Below are 20,056 nucleotides of genomic sequence, written 5' to 3' on the forward strand. Positions count from 1 at the left end.
TTCAGTGCACCTAGGTACATTAGCAAAATGACAATGTCAAAGGGGGAAATTGGGGGTTGTTAAGTGATGGCATGGCTACTACCATTGAACAAAGAGAAACACTAATTAATTAAAGCCACAAAGGCAGAGTCACAGACGTGCTTTTATGGTTCTCTTTCGTTAAAACAAAGTGAGCTGGGCAGGTGGTGCCTCTCTAACCCTTAGGAGGTGGAGGGAGATGGAACTCTGAATACAAGGCTAGCCTGGTCTATACATCAAGTTCCAGGAGAGCCAGAGGGACATAATTGAGAGCCATTGATTAAAAAGGATATATATATATATATATATATATATATATATATGTAACATGTATTAATACTAGAGTCAGCAAAAGCTGATCTAATTCTAATGAAAGGGCAATGGTAATACTGGGAGGATTAAAGGGGCATGAAAAAAACTCCAGCTTTCAATAATTCAGTTTAACAACAGTCATGTGAATTAGACACAATTCATAGTATTTGGAAGAACCTAGTTTAGCTCTTTTTAAAAAATTAGCGTAATTAGGGACATGCTGAAAGGGGTCTGTCTCCTATAGTAACGTGTATGTGTTCTTGGAGTTTATAGTAGCCTCATTTTTCTCAACTACTAACATGTCTGACTTCATCAGTTAAAGCCAGGACTACTAGTTACAGCCTTTGAAATATATGGAATGGCCACCAAGGAAAACATCGTTAGTTATTAAAATCGAATTATCCTTGTTCTCAGCTCAGATCTATTGATATCAGAAAACTCTGAAAGATAGTCATACTTACTAGTAAGTATAGTCAGTACTATACTTACTAGAATCATTTAAATAAAGCAAGTCTCCAAGTGTGTGTATGTGTCCATATGTTCATACCTCTGTGTGTGTGTGTGTGTGTGTGTGTGTGTGTGTGTGTGTGTGTGTGTATTTTAGACATAAAGTACTGTTCAATGAAATTTGTGGATATTTGGGTAAATCCTATATAACAGTAAATTCCTACATGGGGTAGTTTGAATTAAGAAGGCTTGCCATAGGCCTGGATGCTTGGACACCAGGGAGTGACTATTTTTAAGGATCAGGAGGTATGAACTTGTTGGAGTAGATGTGGCCTTGTTGGAGGAAGTATGTCACTGGGGGTAGGCTTTGGGGTCTCAGAAAGTCTATTCCACACCCACAGCCTTTCTCTTCCTGCTACCCGTGGATCTGGATGTTAAGTTCACAACTTCTCAAGCACCATGTCTGCCTGTGTATTGGCAGCTCCCTGCCATGATGAGAGTGGACTAAATCTGGAACTGTGAGCCCTGACTGCTGCTGCTTTTCTTAATAAGAATTGCTGTGGTCATGGCGTCTCTTCACAGCAGTAGAACACTGACTAAGACACGACGTAAAACATACATTTCTACTTTATTCTGTGTGTGTGCTGAAAGTTCAATTCATCATTACAGAGAGAATACAAATTAAATAACTTCCCTACAGGCCACATTTAAACAATGTATCCCACGTTTCTGCTAATGGTTAATTTTACTTCAAGGGGAGCAGCCTGGACAATTGTCAAAGCTTATTCTGGGTCTGACCTGTGTCTCTGAATGAGGTCAGTGCCTGTGCTGGTGGACTGAGTAAACAGGCTGCCTCCTAGTGTGAGGTGGCCTTGTCCTGTCCGCTGAGCATCTCTGTTATGGGGCAAAAGAGCTGAGGGCTAAGAAAAGGGAATTCCCCTCCACCATCTTGAGGGAGAGCATCATTCTTCTTCTTGCCTTTAGACTTGAACTAAAATGTTAGCTCTGCCTGGGGTAGGCCTTGAACTAGGGCTGTACTTCTGGCTTTGGCTCAGAGACCTGCATATTGGCTTGGAGCATCACTGGTGATTCTCTGAGGTTTTCACCTGCAGAGTGCAGATCTGGGGACCTTTCAGCCTCCTTAATGACGAGAGTTAATTTCTAATAATGCACCTTTATAAATAAGTCCAGTGTTATAGCTAATATATAGCATATAATACAAATCACACACACACACACACACTCACACACACACACACACACACACACATGACACAAACACTTTATTTATTGGTTCTATTTTGCGAGAGGACCCTGACTAATATTCTGACTAACCCTCTGCTGATCTATTAACAGCAAAGCATTTAGTGAAAATACAATTAATTCTGCTCAAAAGTCCAAATAGATACTAAAGTCTCTCTCATTGCAGCAGTTAATATAATGGTAAAGTTCACACCACACATTCACACACACACACACACACACACACACACACACACACACACCACACATACACACAGATGTTTGCCCAGAGTAAGCCAATATAATGGTAAAGTTCACAGTTTGGGATATAAACAACTGTACTAGAATTCATTTTCCTTGTATAATTTTTAATAACAAATTTGAAATTACAGAGGGTGATTTGAGGAATTTTGACATGCAGTGTGTTGTGTTTGGCTAAATGGAGAAGAGTGACTCAAGTGGGCTTTTAGTACTCGGTTGCAAGAGCTGACAGGAACTCTTAGGGAAGGAAGAAAATGGGGCTTTTTCTGTTTGTTATAGTGGGGAAATAGAGCACACATACATGCACACATACACAGCATAGCATGACGCTTGCACTGTTACTGCTACCTCATCTCTAGCTTATTTTACACGCATGGATTATGATGTCTGAGGGGAGTCTTGAGATGATCTAAGAACGGCCATCAGGATACCCACAGTTAACAATGACACACATTTGTAAACGTAGGCTTATACATAACCCTTTCACATGAACGGACACATTCCTTTCCTTACAAAGTTTCAGCAAGACTGCAGGGCTCAGTTATTTCTGCCTTTAAAATGAGCAATGTGAGACAAAGAAGCCAAATTCTCCAATGTGTATCCTGTGTGTTAACATCCATTTGCCTTGATTTGTTACATTAAAAACTGGACACAATCTAAAGATTTAATAGGTAGATGAAGATATCAACACTGTTAGAATACCATGCATGTGCTTAGCATGATATTATGTTAAGGAAAACAGTCTTAATGGATGCAAAATCGACTCACACTCATTATGACTTGACGCAAGTGTCAGCCATTCATAAAGGCAGGGGCTAGTCCATGTGGCCGAGCTTGATAGACAGCATTTCTCCTCTGAGAACTCTCCAAGTATGTCTGCTTCCTTTCAGTGATAAGTGGAGCTGAACATATTACAGAGTCCTCTGTCACTTTCACCAAATTCCCATTGCTTATAACAGAAATTAAAAAAAAAAAAACTTTGTGTCTATGTGTACAGTGTTTATATGCACAAACACATTCGTGTGTGTGTGTGTGTGTGTGTGTGTGTGTGGACAAGCACACATGTCAGTTCCCACCTTCACTGAATTTGCGGCAGGGTGTCTTGTTTACTGCTGCCAGGCTAGCTGCCCTGTTAGCTTCTGATGTCCCCTTAAGAGCACTGGAATTACAAGCAACTGTATAGGGCTATCGCTACGTCAGGCTTAAAGTGGGTTCTGGGATCTGAATTCAGGTTTTTGTGTTTCTGTGACAACCTTTGTCACTGAATGATCCCCTCAGCCCCTAAGAACAGCTATGTTCTGCTTTTATGTTTTAAGTCTCGGAATTTAGAGTCTGTAGGAAAGCCTCAAGAGTGCCAGTTGGGTGGACTGTACTTCCTGACACGCGTCCTTGTCACCGAAATGAGGATACTCATACTGCTTTGTGCTCAGCCCTTGGTGATTGAATCTATTTCACTTGCTGTAAAAGTATTTCTCTCTGGGCAACTATCTGTGAATATTAAATTTGCACCCTACATCCAGACCCAGGTTCCAACGGTTAGTTAAATATCTCTCCATAAATATCCACTCCTCATAAACTCTCAGCACCCCTGGAAATTCAGCTCCCTTCCCATGGCGTTTTATGGAATCCCGTTCACTGCAGGGCCAGGTCTGTCAGGATTCTGTCAAATGCCCTGCCGACTCCATCTTTCCCTCTGTCTTCAGTATCGCCTCCAGCTTCCGGAAGGACGAAGCCCATCTTCCCTCCCGAGGCTGTGGAGGGTGCTGTCCTTCCACCAGAGGAATCCTCATCTGGATTCAGTCCATTTGGGAGCTCTGTCCTGGTACCTTCCCAGTCTGCACCTTTGAAACATCACGATATCTATGGGCTATACAGCATTAACTATGCATAGCATGTGCGTACTATAGGCTGGACCTCATGGCACCTCAATGATTTCATCCTATGTGGTGCTGGCAGACAGTTTGATCTCGAATTCCTTTACTTTAGAGCCCTAAGCGGGTAAAGAGCAGACTTCTGGAATGAACTCCTTTTCACCCAAGCCCCTGAGAAGCTCTGAGCACTGGAAGCTCTAAAAGTGTGAACCAAGCTAATACTGTTGAAACAATGCATAGATTTTTATAAAAATCAGTCCCCCACAGCAGTTAATCTTACTGAATAAGGAACAGCTAACTGTTACACTCGCCCCACCTTGTACAGGCGAAGGGGCTTTAAAATCTAATGGTTCTCATAATAAAGTCTATCTGGACTCAAGAAACAGCTTTAGAACCATTTATTTGAGAAGGAGACCACTTAGGTTTAGAAGTTGGCAGGAATGGCAGAAAGCTTTTTAGTTGACTGAAATAAAAAACAAAATCAAAACACTTCTTAGCACAGGCACTTCCCTTATGAAAACAAATAGCAGGAAAGCAAGGCACAGCAGTTTCTGCACAATGGGCGTGAGTCCTACTGCCACCAGCGGGGGCAGGGAGAATAGCAGAAGTGATTTGCATTTCTATAGTTTCTTTGTACACCCACATTCCAAAAAGCTTTTCACAAAGCAGCGAACACCTCAGTCCACAAGAGGACTGACGGGACTAGGCAGTCTGAGGTCTGAATACAACACAGATCCCCATCCAACTGGGAGCAGGGGCTCAATTCCACCATACACCGAGAGGAGGGAACGAGCTTTTCCCTGCTTCTAATCACTTGAGTAAATGTGGCCATTTCTGCTGAACTTCCCTCCAAAACACTCACTGTTCTCTCATTCTAGGCAACCGGCCTGCGCATCGATTGCTAACCAGTTCCTTGGATGCCTGCAAAACTCATTTCTCCAAATGTACAAGATGCCATAAAGAAGAGGGTTTCCATGGCACAGCAGGGGCCAGATACACAGGAAGCAGAACCCCATGGTTCACTTGGTTCTGTATCGGGGTGTAGGCCAGGGATAACTCTGTATATGCTTGGAGATACGAAGATGGACTTTTGCTGTGTAATTTCCAGGCTGCCTATCCACCGCTCAGAGCCCTCGGCAAATGGGGCCCTGGGCCAGTGTCTGCTGTAGTCCAGGCAGCAGCTGTGAGTGTCCTCCAGGGGTCACAGTCGGGTTGTAAATCCCTCACAGAGCTTGGGCTGAGCAGCCTTATAGGGAACAATTTATTTGAATCCTTCTTCATTAAGATTCAAATGGAATAAGGAAGGTAAAAATTGAACAGACCCAGAAATTGTGCCTTCCTGCTCCCTCAGTCAGTAAACATTTATTCACTAAGCCGAGCGCCTGGCTTCTTTCTCCCCCTCTTGGCTCACTCACACTTGTTCCTCCAGTCCTTCCTGCATACTGTTTTAATGCATAATTAAGAAGGTCAGAATTAATGAAGCCGTGTGGAGTAAAGTTCAAGGAATCCCCAGGCACTATTTATTCTATTAGATCTCAGGCATGAATGTCAGATTGGCAGCATAAACTGCAAGGGCCTTGGCCCTGGCTACATCCCAGGGACCACCCACCCAGGGAGACTCACCTGTACTGTCAGGTGATTCTGCAGCTCCTTCCCAGCAAAAATCACTCGCAGCTGGTCAGCTGGAACCCCCTGTCGCTTAGCAACCACTTCCTTGAGCTGGAAGATGCTGGTGTCAGAATCGACCTCCACTGGGAAGCCATAGCTGGAGTTGAACCTGACAAACACTAGACAAGACCAGGGGCAGAGAGAGAAGAAAGAACATTACTCCAAGCCTTTAATGGCCAGTGAAATGTCTCTGAAGCCTCTTGCCCCTCACCTGCCCTCCAGTGAATGACAAAAATTTTCTCTCATTTATAACAGAGAAGTTTATTCTATAGAGCAATAGTTAGAAAAAAAAAAAACAAAAAACAGAAACAAAAACAGTTTTCCCAAGGTGTTTCCTGCTTATACCCTGGCCAGTGACCTGCAAACCAAGACTGCTTTGTGCCTTTCACAGTCCTTCTGGAACAGAGGGAATCAAGCGGAGAATTTGCTTGATTGGAATCTCGAGATTCCCATGAGTGTATAGAATATTCTGCTCCAACAGACTGAACAAATGCTCATTCCCTCCACAGAGTCCACTGCATTAAACTCAAAGGCAGAATGTGGCTGCCCCAGAAAGAAATGTTAGAAATGGAAGGCACTATGCAGACAGCTGAAGAGAGCATGGGCCCTATGATAGGACGCTGGGCTCTGTGAAAGAACTCCAGGCAAGGCTTTGAGTCTAGGTTCTGTGAAGGCCTCTGCTCACTGTGTAAGGAATTTGCACCCTGTGTTCTTAGTTCACAGGTCACAGTGGATTTCTAAAGAGATCTTGAAGTGACATCATCTCTGCTGTAGCCACCACTCTCTTCATTAGGCTCTGGCTAGATACCATGATGTCTCCCACAGTGTCTTCTCATTCCCCTTGTCAAACCATATATAGCATTTCTTCCATTTGCCTGCTGTTTCCAACTATCTGCCTTTTTACCCCTCCCCCATTGCCCTCTCATTTACTCCTCAAATAAAGGGAGCCCTCACTGAGTACCACCCCACCCTGAGATATCTAGTCTAGTCCCAGCAGGTCTAAGCACATTCTCTCCCATTGAGGCCCAACAATGAGGCAGTCCAGGTAGGGGAAAGGGGACCTAATGGCAGGGAACAGAGATGGAGATAACCCCCCACCTTCCACTTGTTAGGGGACCCACATGACTACTCCATATCAGGCTCTTACTGTCTAGTCTCTTGAGCCAGGTGGGGTAGTGCATGTCTTTAATCTCAATACTCCAGAGCAGAGCAGCTGGATCTCTGTGAGTTCTAGGCCAGACTGCTCTATGAAGCAACTTCTAGAATGGTCTAGACTACATAGTGAGGCCCTGTCTTAAATAAAATAAAACAAACAAATAATATTTTCTAAGTTCTTACATCATTTAGCTTCTTCAATTAGTCTGTTTTTAGTTTTGTAGTATATTTTTTATTTTTAATTTAAAGATTTCTTCAAAACAGCATACAAACTATTAAATAATGGTGTGAGACTGACATAGGAGCTTTCTAGTTAACTTTAGGGACAGGAACCTCAATTCTGACCCCCAGCCCCCACTTCCCTCTCTTTAACAAGCATTTTTTAAATACTTTTAAAATTCACTTTTCACCCCAATCACAGCCCCTCTCCCTCCTCTATTTCCAGTCCCATCATTAAAAATTCTTTCCCCATTGCCCTCTTCCTCCTCCTCAGATAAAGAGAGCCTCCATCGGGTGCCACCCCACCTTGGGATGTCTAGTCCCAGTAGGTACATCCTTTCCCACTGAGGCCCAACCAGGCAGTTCAGGGAGGAGGAGGGGATCCAATGGCAGGGAACAGAGACTGAGATAGGCCCTGTTCTACTTGTTCTGTTTGCTATAAATGTGCAGGGGCCTAGGTCCAGCTCCTGCATGCTCCCTCATTAGTGGCGCAGGCTCTGTGAGCCCTCATGGTCCTGGGTTAGTTGACTCTGTGGGTCTTCAGGTGGTCCCCTTGGTCTCTGTGACTTGCTCACCTCTATTCCCCATTCTTCCAAGGAACCTCAATTCTTATCCTTGTTGTGGTTCTGTCCTGGCTGAAGATGAGAAGCTACACATGGGTTTGGAAGCTCTGGTTCCTGGCCTGGTTTCTTGTTATTTTTCTTCTCCTTTTATACAGTTACCTGAAAAACCCTATATTAGTGTGCGACCAGAACTCCAGTCTAGACACATACATGGAAAGGCAAAGGGCCACTCATGGTTGAACAAGTTGGAATTACTGCCCTACTCTCCTGCCCCAAACCAGAAAAGCCAACACACTTGTTGGAACCCTTTCCTGTTCTTTAGTACCTTTGCATGTGCGACATGGCGAAGAGCTCCCTCAGGAAAGTACTGTAGCACAAGGTTACAAATGCAGCCTTCAGACACAAACCCTGCCATTCCTTTTTGTTCAGTGGGCTAAAGGTAAACATCAACCTTCCCTCTTCAATTCTCAAAAACATGAACCTGAAAAATGGGCAGACTTTGGATGATGCTACGTTAGTGGATATCCATCCATGTATGTCTCTGTTATGTTTAATTGTGGATCTAATGCTGAATAATTATCAACTTGACTGAGATCATCTGATTAATAATATTTAGATAATAATTATTGTGCCAGTGATGGCCAGGCACTTACATATGCTGCAAGAGAGGTCTTTTCTGAGCCCTCTGTAATCTGGGCAGCACAGTGCTACTATTCAGTAGAGCTGTACATGAAGTCCAGAGAACTATAGTCACTTTCCTGTGGGCATCAGCTTCTTTGTAATGAAATTGGAGTTCATATATAGCTCATCCCATTCCTAGCAAAGCTGCCTAAGACCTCAGAAGGAAGAACATAGTCCTTTTCTCATGATAGAAAAGATTAACAACAGTAGAGCAAAAGCTCACGTCCTAATGTGATGTATTACCTATACAGAAGAAAACGGGATAGGAAAGAAAAGGGGGAAAGCGATTCCAGGGAATGGGGGACAACGGTTCTGAAACAGTGAAATAGAATAGAGAACATACGGTGCAGAAGACTCAAGAGCAGAAGACCGAACAGCTTTTAAATATCTAGAAAAGGTGAAAACTAGAAGGATAGGAAATTCAGGAAAAATACTAAATATCAAGAAAACGTGGCAGTGTATGGTGTGTGTGTGTGTGTGTGTGTGTGTGTGTGTGTGTGTGTGTGTGTGTGTGTGTGATTTCATTCAACACCTTTGAAAATACAGGTGACAAAGTAAAAATATATTGACAGCAGTCATGTATGCATAACATCTCAGATCAAAACAATCAATCCATCAGTTAAATCACAGAACGGGGGTTACAAGGGACAAAGATGTGATCAAGTTCTAAATCTTACTGTGTTTTCTACTACTGTAAATAGATTTTTAAAAAAAGACAACACTATGGGGGCGATGTAGAAAGAAGTTGTTGGAAACTACACTAAAGGCACTATGCAACTATATTAAAAACCCCAAAAGACTCTGTTTTAATGTGTTTCCCCAAGGGTTTAAGTCATGAAAATCCTCCTGTAAATGCAGGACTTTTGAAGGAAATTGAGGGGAAAAAGGTGAAATAATAGTAGTAGCAGAAATGAAATTACAAATTATCTGTATAACTATTCAAATCATGTTTTAGGTTTTATTAAGTGTTCGTTGTTCTATAAATAGTCTTAAATTCACTTTTTATAAATTATGAAAATTATATACAAATAGATACTTTTGAATAGTAAGCCTGTGATACAAATTGATTTTATAATAAAACGAGCAACTAAGCCTATTGTATCAACCAACTGTAATTCTTGCATAGGCTAAAGAGGAACATCTTAAGAAGGTGGGCAGTTCAATATGCAAATGTCATGTGGATACCAAATCCGGTCTGTACAGCTTCTCAACTCCAGCCATGATTCTTGAGTATGGAGAGGCAGAGAGACCCAGTGTTCTCTCTCACGGAAAGCAAGACACTTTAGAGTCAGGCAAACAGTAACTTGATTCCTGGCCACCCTTCTTTCTAATTTTATAACTTAGGATAAATTGTCCGGTATCTGCCACTCCTGGTTGGATTGTCTACTGAGACAATCAGTGGGATCATATACCACCTCCAGAGCCTGTTCCATATTCCCGTGATTTCATTTCAGAAACAGCCACAGAGCAGAAGAGCTCTTCCTGAAAACAGTTTCTTACATGAGCTGTCTGGAGGGGCTGGAGATAATTTTAAAACCATAGCATTTGTTCGTTGTGTACTATGAAAAATTAACTAGTATTCAGGAAAGCACTGGGTAAAGCAGATTTCTCAGGTCTTATCACCATAATGGACCCAAATTATTCTAAGAGCTAAGAGAGAAATTTGGCTAGTCATCATTTTCTGACATTTGATTGTATATTTTCTTGTTCTTGTTCTTCTTGTTCTTGTTCTTCTTGTTCTTCTTGTTCTTGTTCTTCTTCCTCCTCCTCCTCCTCCTCCTCTTCTTCTCTTTCTTCTCCTCCTTCAGTTTATTATAATACTTCTTGCAACATCTGAAGTGTCTTATCACCTTCAACAAATGATGTGAGTAGGTGGATCGTCAATGACATAATACACTGAGAAGAAAAACTATGAGATGCAATGGCCACTTTCTTGAAGACAAGGCCTCCTGTCTTGTCTCAAGCTTGACATTTCCATTTTAAGAGCTGGGAAAATACACTCTCCCAACCCCTGTCATCTCTCACTAGTGTCCTGAAAACCTAAAGGATAAGAAAGTAAATGGGAGTTTGTTGGGGAGAGGCATCATTGGGTAGTAGACCCATATGGTACCTTCAAGGTTGTTTCAATGGTGTGGCCTAAGCAGGGTACAGGGTTTTTTTGTGATCATGATCTTACTTGATCTGTCTACCACCCAAGGGCTATTTTACTCCTTCTCTGGGGATGGCAGAGTGGGACTGCCTCACCCTCCTGTCAGTGTTTTGGGGATTTGTTCAGGAATGGGTCCATATCAATTAACCCCTGGCTTTCATTTCCCTGCTGGTGATACAAGTTAAGACTAATTGACAGGAAATCCAGGCTGTCAACATTTGGTGAAAATGTACATTTGCTGTTATGAAGAATCATGCGCAGCTGAGCATTTTAGCTGAGGAAATCAAACAAAAGCAAGCCCAAGACAGAAAACTAATATCAACTTCTATATGGACTCTGTGCATCTACTAGGGCAAGACCTGGCTCCAAAGGGAGAGACTGCCCTATACTCTATAGGATTTCAGCCCCAGCTGCACCCTAGTAAATACCAAGGGCAAGTTTTGTTCTGGTAGTTAAAAACTTCTCAGGTATATATTTCCAAGTGTCCCCTGATGAGGCTTTCCTTCTCTTTCTTTGAGAACTATCTCTAAGTCTGGTAGCTCTTGCTTGAAACAAGAAAACGGACAAACAAGCAAATAAACAAAAGTCACATGTTCACACTCCCCCTTAGTTGCTACTCCATTTTCTGCATGGGGAATTTTATTGAGAATTACTTATATTTCTGATGTCTATTTGAAAGAAATACACATTGCAGAAACCCATTTGGGAAGAGTGTTTGTGGCAAATCGGTAGTCTTCATATTTTTAATCCATCATTACCTTTTTTTGGATCAGAGACATTCCATGTAGTTTGTTCTAAGATTTACAATATTCTTTTCCTTTGGCATCTGTCTCTACTTTCTCCTGGTATTTCCCTGGAGCACAGGGCAGACTTCTGTAATTTCATCTTATGGTTTCCCTACCTTTGTTGCACCTACATATTTGGAATAACCAATAAATATTAGGATGCCTTTTCTTTAGTATGAGTGTAGTCCCAAGTGGCTTCATCTAATAGAGGGCTGTAATACAATGAGAGTAATGGACTCCTACACCTCTTGTTCAGACTTGTCTCCCTGGAACTCTAGATATGGGCATCTACTAGATTAGAAGTGTTTGGCCAGCATCTAAGAAGTGCAGTGAAATGAATGCTTTTCTGAATGGTCCCAGCACCTTGCATTATTGTCACTGTCTTTGAACGGTTCCTGAATTTTCTTAATTACATCCATAGCATATTCCTAACCATCTAACTCTCTCCCTCTTCATCAATGCCACATGTTCCCAGCTGCCATTATCTCTCAAAATGATGCAGAGTTGCCTACATTGCTTCTGAACTCCAGAGTTGTCCATCTCTGATTCAGGCCAGGCAGAAAATGTGCTTTTCTGGACTGTCGATCAACACGTATGGCTTCCCTACACTGGCTGTCCCTGGGTTTCTTCTACCCTCAGAGGGAAGGACTCCATCCTGACTCTGGACACAAAGCCCTTCATGATCCAGACTCTGGCTACTTTTCTAAGCTCTAAGACCCTGGTATACCACTCCCAGGCTTGGCCACCAAACTCTCCCTGCACACTTGTAGCATCTTGTAAGTGCTTTAGTTTGTCCCAATTTTGTTTTGTTTTGTCTTACTACAGATGACCAAAGCCTACAGAAAGGATTTAGCATTCATAAAGTAAACCTGTTTTCAATCTTGACTGTTTATATTCATTCTTCAAATCACCCAGTAGAGGCTTGTAACTTACTAGTCACTTACCTGGAACTGTCCATATAATTTGTGATATACTTCCAGTCATTAAAATCTAGAATACAAAGTAATAATAACAAAGGTGCCAGTGAAATGCTTAGCCATCAAAAGTACTGGCTACTCTTTCAGAGCACCTATGTTCAATTCCTAACACCCAGATCTGATATCTTCTGGCCTTTGCAGTCAACAGGCATGTACATGGTACCCGGACATGCATGCAAACAAAACACCCACATAGATATAATAATCTATTAATTAAAAGTAATAACAATGAATATTTATGTGTAGTCATTTATAGATGTATATTTATACATGCAAGTTGTAGGTTGATGTCATTATGCAGGTGAAGACAGGTATAGAATAGTACAAGGCCTGTCATTGAATGATAAGGAAGGATGGGTGGGAGAAAAGTTTTAGAGAGAGGCAACTGGAGTGAGGGGAGAGCAGCAGGAGAAATACCATGGAAGCAGATGTAAATGATCCTTGCCGTGTACCTTTACATAGACACAGGTTGTTATGAATATTCTTAAGGAATGGATAATTATAGGATTTTGTGTATCTAGACAAGAAAACTATATCTTATCTAGGTGGATGGTTTATATCCTTATTAATTGGCTGTAAGTTAATTGTGTGGATGTATTGTACATTGAGCTTTTAACATATAAATCTGGTTGTTGGCTTCCACTTTGTTGAGTCTTGACTTAACTGGGTTGTTGGGAGTGTGAACAGAGTCTGTGACAGGAAGCCATGCTAGGCTATATAATGCTTGGGGCTAGCATGACCTGGGGCCATGCTAGCATGGCCTGCTGAACGTGATATGAGTCTCAGGCATGGTAACAACCACCAAGGTACAGTGTGTGAAAGTGGCTGACAGAAAAACAGCAAGAGCGCACAAATCTGCTTAGAGTAGGAACTCATGGGAACCGTTTGTGCAATTTTTTTTTAATATACTGCTGTAGGTGGCGCCCAATGTGGGGCAGGAATCCACTAGGAAGTTAAGATTTTCAGACTAAGAGATAGAAAGTTTTATTTTCTAAGTGAAAGAGGGGCCCAATGCCATGTTGAGTCACATGATGGCCCAAGCATGGGAATCTTAAACAAAGGAACAGAGGGGCATCTGCTCACAGGCTCTAGGTCCCTGGCTATGAAGAGCAAATCTACTATATGTCAGAACATAGCTATACTATTGTAATATTATATATAGAATGTATCAGAATTTGTGATATCCTGGCCTAAGGAATAATTATAAAGTAAATACACATATGTATTTATATACATGTGCAGTATCCATGAATATTTACATATAGTATTTTATAATCTTAGATTAGTGAATTGCAAATTCGTTACTTTATTTGTGACGGGGCAAGACAGTGCAGAGGTTCCTGTATCTTCTGGTCTTGATGAGGGCATTTCAGGTTTAATTGGAATTTGATCTCCTTGATGGACAATCCATGGAAAATTACCAAAACATGTTCTAGGACCCCAAGGTCAAGGTGCCCTAGGGAGTTTATCTTAGCATCTGTTAAACTGCCTCCTCTGGTGAAACCCAACTGAAGCTTCAAAAATCCAGTGTTCTGGACACACATACTCGGGTTACAATTGGGTCCCAAATGCCTGAGAGTAGTTCCAGTTGACTGGAATACAGACTTTCAATTGACTATAGACTGTATCAGAGTGGTTATCCTTGGGAGCCTTCCTGTAAGCAAAGCCTCAGTGCTGTCTTAAGTGAAGCAAGAGGCTGAGACCTGAGGGATTTGCTTCTGAGGAGAAAGGCAATCCTGGAAGGAAAAGAGCCAGAAAAGGAGTGCACAAATTCTGCCACTCACCTTGTGGTGAACCCCTCTAGCGTGAAGGTAGAAGGGAACCTGACAGAAGCTCAGTCAGAGGATAACTGTCCAAAGGTGCAGAGCATATATGCACAGTAACTTCCTATGTGCATGGAGAACCAGAGGTCCTCCACAGTGGGGGTGCCTGACAAACACTCCTTGGTGAGGAGGCCAGCAGGAAAGGGGACACTGAGAATGGCCCATTCTTCTGTGGGCTCCCACCTGAAATCCTACAACCCCAGTCTAATCTCCAAGAAGAACATCAGATAAAAAACGGCTGATAAGCATTGCAAAAATGCCTGGTCACAACTCAAAACCTCAAGGTCACTAAAGCAACACATGTCTGAAATATGATCTGAGTCTAGAAGAACCCAAGGGGATGCAATAATTAAACACAGTGTGTTATTCCAGATGAGAGATGGGAAAATACAAAGACAGAAAAAGGTGAGGAAATACAAATAAAGATAGGACCTCAGTAAAAATGAACAAACAGTACATCCGTAATAATGATTAAGTTATTAAAAATAACACTGGAGACAAGACCTAAGGAGATGGCTCGGGGGTAAATGGCTACTTTTACAGAAGATCAGAGTTCAAATCCTAGTACACATGGGACATCTCAAAAAGTCCCCAACTCCACCTCCAAGGGATCTGAGGTCCTCTCTGACAGAGACTATGGAGAGGACAGAGACTGTGGAGAGGACAGCATCTGAGGAGAGGTCAGTATCTGTAAAGAGGACAGAGTATGTGGGGAGGACAGAATCTGTGGGGAAGGCAGAGTCTGTGGAGAGGACAATGTCTGTGGAGAGGACAGCGTGTGTGGAGAGGATAGTGTGTGTGGAGAGGACAGTGTCTGTTGAGAGGACAGTGTCTGACAAGAGAACAGAGAATGTGGAGAGGACAGTGTCTGTGAGGAGGGCAGAGTCTGTGGAGAGGACAGTGTGTGTGGAGAGGGCAGTGTCTGTGGAGAGGACAGTGTCTGACAAGAGAACAGAGAATGTGGAGAGGACAGTGTCTGTGAGGAGGGCAGAGTCTGTGGAGAGGACAGTGTGTGTGGAGAGGGCAGTGTCTGTGGAGAGGACAGTGTCTGACAAGAGAACAGAGAATGTGGAGAGGACAGTGTCTGCAAAGAGGGCAACATCTGTGGAGAGGGCAGCGTCTGTGCAGAGGACAGTGCCTGTGGACAGGATAGCATTTGCTGAGAGCAGATATACAGGAGGCGAAAATGAGTGGAGAGTAGGAGATATACTAGGGTTTGATTAGCTGATATCCAATGAACCTTTATGTGTTGTCACCACTTGGAAATTCAAGAGAGCTTGTAAGTCACATGTCCTGCCTTCCCATTCCTCCCTGGTCCAGTTAGAAGTGCTTTGAACCTCATGTGGCTATATTCATGTCTCCTCATGCTCTCAGCTTCCCAGGCTGGAGACAGACCACAGATTAGGACTCTGAACCCCTCTGGTAGGTGAGAGAGTTAGTGTCCCAGGAAAGAGCAGCCCCTAGAATTTCACCATGGCTCTAACACTTCTTTATGTCCACCTGACTATGCACTGGCCTCCCTTTCTCCCTTGGCTTTCTAATTTTCCTCATTTCTGGGATGAATTCCTCCATTTCCTTCCTTAATCTCTGACTAGCACTATGAGAGATGAAGAATGGGAGGTAGGGAATGCAATTAAGAATGTATCTAACAAGAGGCCGATGCCATGGCTGTAATCCTGGCCTCAGGAACTGCTTCCTGGACTTGACATTTACCTCTGCCCTCCTTGTGACCTCTGTAACTGTGGTTCACAGTTACTCTCCTTCCATCAATCTTAAGTCAAGTAGGAAATAATAATAGTAATTACTTCATACAGTGGTCATGATAATTAAAGAAATTAATACAAGGAAAGTACAATTCTGTAAATTTTAATCATTATTTACTTTTACTAGAATCCCACCATGTCTTAGAAGTAATTGTGTTTCCACGTCGAATATGCAGTACTGATGTTTGGATAACTGTAGCCATTTCTTCTCCCGGAGTTCCATGCACTATGCTGTGGAGTGCCTAGCAATTGATCTCAAGTGATGGTGGTGTCCTGATAGCGCTATCTTTGGCTCAGATACAGCTTTCTATTTTCGAAGTGCTTGTACGGACATTATCTCAGTTAATCTTCACAGGAGCATGGCGAGATAATTGGGACAGCATTTACTATTCCCACCTACAAGATGAGTAAAGAGGAAGAGGGGCTTGCTTACTATTTACAAGGAGGGCAGAAACAGGCATCCCAGGGCTCCCAATCTCTTGCTTTTGCAAGCTTAACTTTTACACTGAACTGTTAGCCCTGGCCACAGAGGACGAAGGAGAGAGAGTAGCTCTTCCACCTCCAAAGGCTCATGTACCCTCCCAATAAATCCAGTATGCCTAAAACCATGTTCATGGTTGGTATGTTCAGAGACCTCTCCCTCTTGTCTGGTGTCTGTGTGCACCACTGCAGGTTGACCAAGAGAACAATTTATACTGTTAGTTATGGAGAAGTCTCAATAGCCTACAGCAGAGTTCTTTACCTTTACAGTAAGGTTAAGATTGGCATTAGAGAGAGTCATTTTCTCTCAGACTATTTTGTGTTATTTGGGTTGGGTTATTCTGAATTCAAACAGAAAAACAGGGGATCAGTGAATTACCACTATCATCTTCAGACAGTCTCAGACAGACCAGAACTAAGGCTACTGTTAATAATAATAATAATAATAATAATAATAATAATAATAATAATAATAAATAATTGTGATATTTTATCCAGGAAGCAAAACTCTTGGCAAAGTTCCTTTCCTTACCTAGCCTGCCTTTGCTCCACCTTCCACCCTCTTTCGTGTACCCATCCTTTCTCTTCCCCTATCCTCGCTCTCGATCGTCTACTGTACATCCTTCCACCCATCATCTGTTCATCTATACATCTTCTACCTTCCACGCTCCACCTCCCATCTCCTACCCTGCACCTACTCACCCTCCGTCCACACATCTGTCCTCTCCCCATACAGCAAATCACTCACTCACTCATCGGAACTCTTAGCCACTGAGGAATAACATCGCAAACATAACAAAGAAGGTATTCAGATACTTTTTATGGCAAATTATCTCTGATTGGTAGGACAATTTAAAAGCAATTAGTTCTACTAATCATGTCAAAAGGAAAGCATTTTCTACAAACTGCTACAGTCAAATATATAGTTCCAAGGCTTTGATATAATACCTAAAGTAAGATAAACTTAGTTACAAGTTTATTATATAAATATAATATACTTACATATAAATATAAAATATAAAAATACGTAAATATTAGTATTATTTAACAAATGTGTGTTAAATGTATAGTATTTCATTTTTCCCAATATTTTCTAAATATATCAGATTTAATCAAGACTTCTAAATGCTAGGCTAGCATACAAACTAAATGAACTGTAAACTTTCTGAGATCTGTTTGGTACACCTCCTAGAAAGTGAGTAAGTAAATAACTTATTTTAGCATTTTAAAAATAAGTGGTTCATAATTATTTTTAACAAGATTAAAATGTACTCAATTTGGTTGGAAAGTGATTGATTGGTGTATTTGTAGACAATTGATGTATTCGTAACAAAGAATTACTAAATATTTTTTGTCGTTACATTGCAGGTTTTAGACATTTAAAGAATGAAATGATGATATAATAAAACATATGTCTATATTTAATCCCTATTACTTATTAACATGTGCTTATAACTATAGAAATTAAAAGGAAAAACAGGATGATGAGCCCATTTCATTACAGCAAAGGGTAAGATACCCATATACAGATCTGTCTTACAAATTAGGAAAACAAAACAAACAAACAAACAAACAAACAAACAAAGGGCCAGGAAGATGGCCCAGTGGATAAAGGAAATGCCATGCAAGTCTGAGGACGTAGGTTTGGACCCCAGAGCCCACATAAAGCCAGCCGGGAGACTGCATGCCTGGAATCTCTGTACGTCTGCAGTGAGGGAGGAGGTAGAGCTGACTGTGGACACAGGCAGAGGAGCTTCTGTTATCAAACATGGCAGGTAACAGCCTGTGTTCCACGTCAGGTCTGCCCACCACCTTCCATCAGCCAATGAGAAGAGCCTGAACAATAGCAAGCAGAAGGGGAGATTCATTCAAAATGGCCACACTGGGGAGAGGGAACATGAGTGCCTGCAAATCTGTCTTTCAGGCCCTCAAGTGAGGTTAACGTTTAAGTAAAAGACCAAAGCTATGAACACCTACGCAGTCGGTTGAGGTGTGGTTCTGGGATTTGGTTGCATCCGGTAGGACCACATGTCATCTTTCTGGGAGATAAGTCCCCCTCCTGTTGGCACCTTTTCCTTCTCCCAGCAGGAGCCCCTGCTGGAGGAAACTCTCATGTCTGTGGGGTCTGTTGGTCATGTCAACATACACAGACTGTCTCTCCTTTGCCAGGCCAGACTCACTCTGAGTTCTAATTTTACAGCGCAAATAAAACTTTACTACGTGGACTAGCTAGAAACCATGGGAGCCATGATGATAGGGTAACTGACAGTAGTCAGTCCTGCTGACCAGTGTAAAAGAAATAGAGCTCACCAGTAAGAAACAGGCCATTTAAATGATACCATATTTTGCCATCCAAGAATTCATTTTTATATTAACTTAAAATGTGCAAAGAAGAACACAACTTTATTACTTTTATGGGATGTCTGGGCAGAACAGTTTGGAGATTACTGACTAATGTGATCAGAGGCTAAATTTACCATGGAGCTGATCAATATAAAGAGAGAAACTCAGACTGTAACAAGCCTGACTTTAAGTAAGCACCAACAGGAAAGATCATTACTGGTGCAGAAACAGACCCTGGAGACCATACAGTAATGGAATTTTGTTTTGTTTCAACTACCGATGAAATATTTTTTGGAGGTAAATTTATTCCTTCTTATTTTCTATTGAAAATTTTCAGACATTTTTGAAATTTCACTTGCATTAACAAAATGTTTATAGGAGTCAAGAAAAAATAGCTCCTGAGATAAGAGTATCCTGAGGAAAACCCAGTACTGTGTAAGCATATCCCATGGTTAAATCACCCTAGTGCTTGTCTTTCCCTCTCAGAGCCTGGATAGTTCAGCAACTGTGAATGCAATTAACACAGATTTTGTTCCATTTTTCTTTTAATGGCTGCCATGGTAGCAATTTATTTATGTATTCATTACAAATGAGTTTTCTGTGTAATTCTAGACATAAAACAAGTACAAATAAATCCTTTTATTGACTAAAATAAGGAGTGTCATTGTGAGCCAATATAAATTCTCAACTTATGAATTCAATATTTATAAAGTTATAGCCTAAAGACAGCACTACATGAACCAATACTATTAGTACTGGCATAAGACTGCAGGTACAGAGTACACAGTTATCGATGGCAGTACTGGGCTTAGCATAAAAAATAACAGACTTGATTATGTCTCACTTAGCAACAAATCCCTATTAATGGCTAACCAAATGATTGGGTAGATAGTAAAAGGAAGGCTAAAAGCATAAATATGAAACTATTCACAAATGTAGCCCCACCTTCTCAGCAGAGTTTCTGGCAGTGTCGAGTCCAGGCTTGAAAACAGAGTCTGACCAAAGCTGCTTCTCAACTTTCTTGCTGTCCCACTTAACTTTGGGGGCTTTAATATCTTCAAGCATAAAATAGTATTTATTTTCTAAGGACTTGGGAAGGATTAAGTGGCTGCCTTGGTATAATTTTTTAGATTAATGTATCATATATATATATATGTGTGTGTGTGTGTGTGTGTGTGTGTGTGTGTGTGTGTGTACACCATTCAATAAATGGTACCAAAGGTGACTTTTCAAAATGAGTTGGGAAAGAGCTATCCATTCAACACCAAATGGCATTATATTCTTAAACAATGTTGGAAA

At 41.6% G+C, this 20,056-nt stretch overlaps 1 protein-coding gene across 14 annotated transcripts in view; it reads right to left on the reverse strand.

Moving 5' to 3' along the window:
• Positions 1-20,056, reverse strand: part of Prkn (parkin RBR E3 ubiquitin protein ligase) — a 1,193,833-nt gene that overhangs the window by 963,006 nt on the left and 210,771 nt on the right. For 7 of the 14 annotated variants that reach the window (XM_063272040.1, XM_063272046.1, XM_039088710.2 and 4 more), the window contains 1 exon segment: positions 5,775-5,938. In XM_063272040.1, coding sequence (XP_063128110.1) covers positions 5,775-5,938 — 164 coding nt within the window. 14 annotated transcript variants of the gene reach the window in all.

This window comes from Rattus norvegicus, chromosome 1 (genome assembly GCF_036323735.1).
Source record: "Rattus norvegicus strain BN/NHsdMcwi chromosome 1, GRCr8, whole genome shotgun sequence".
In the NCBI taxonomy this organism is placed as follows: Eukaryota; Metazoa; Chordata; class Mammalia; order Rodentia; family Muridae; genus Rattus; species Rattus norvegicus.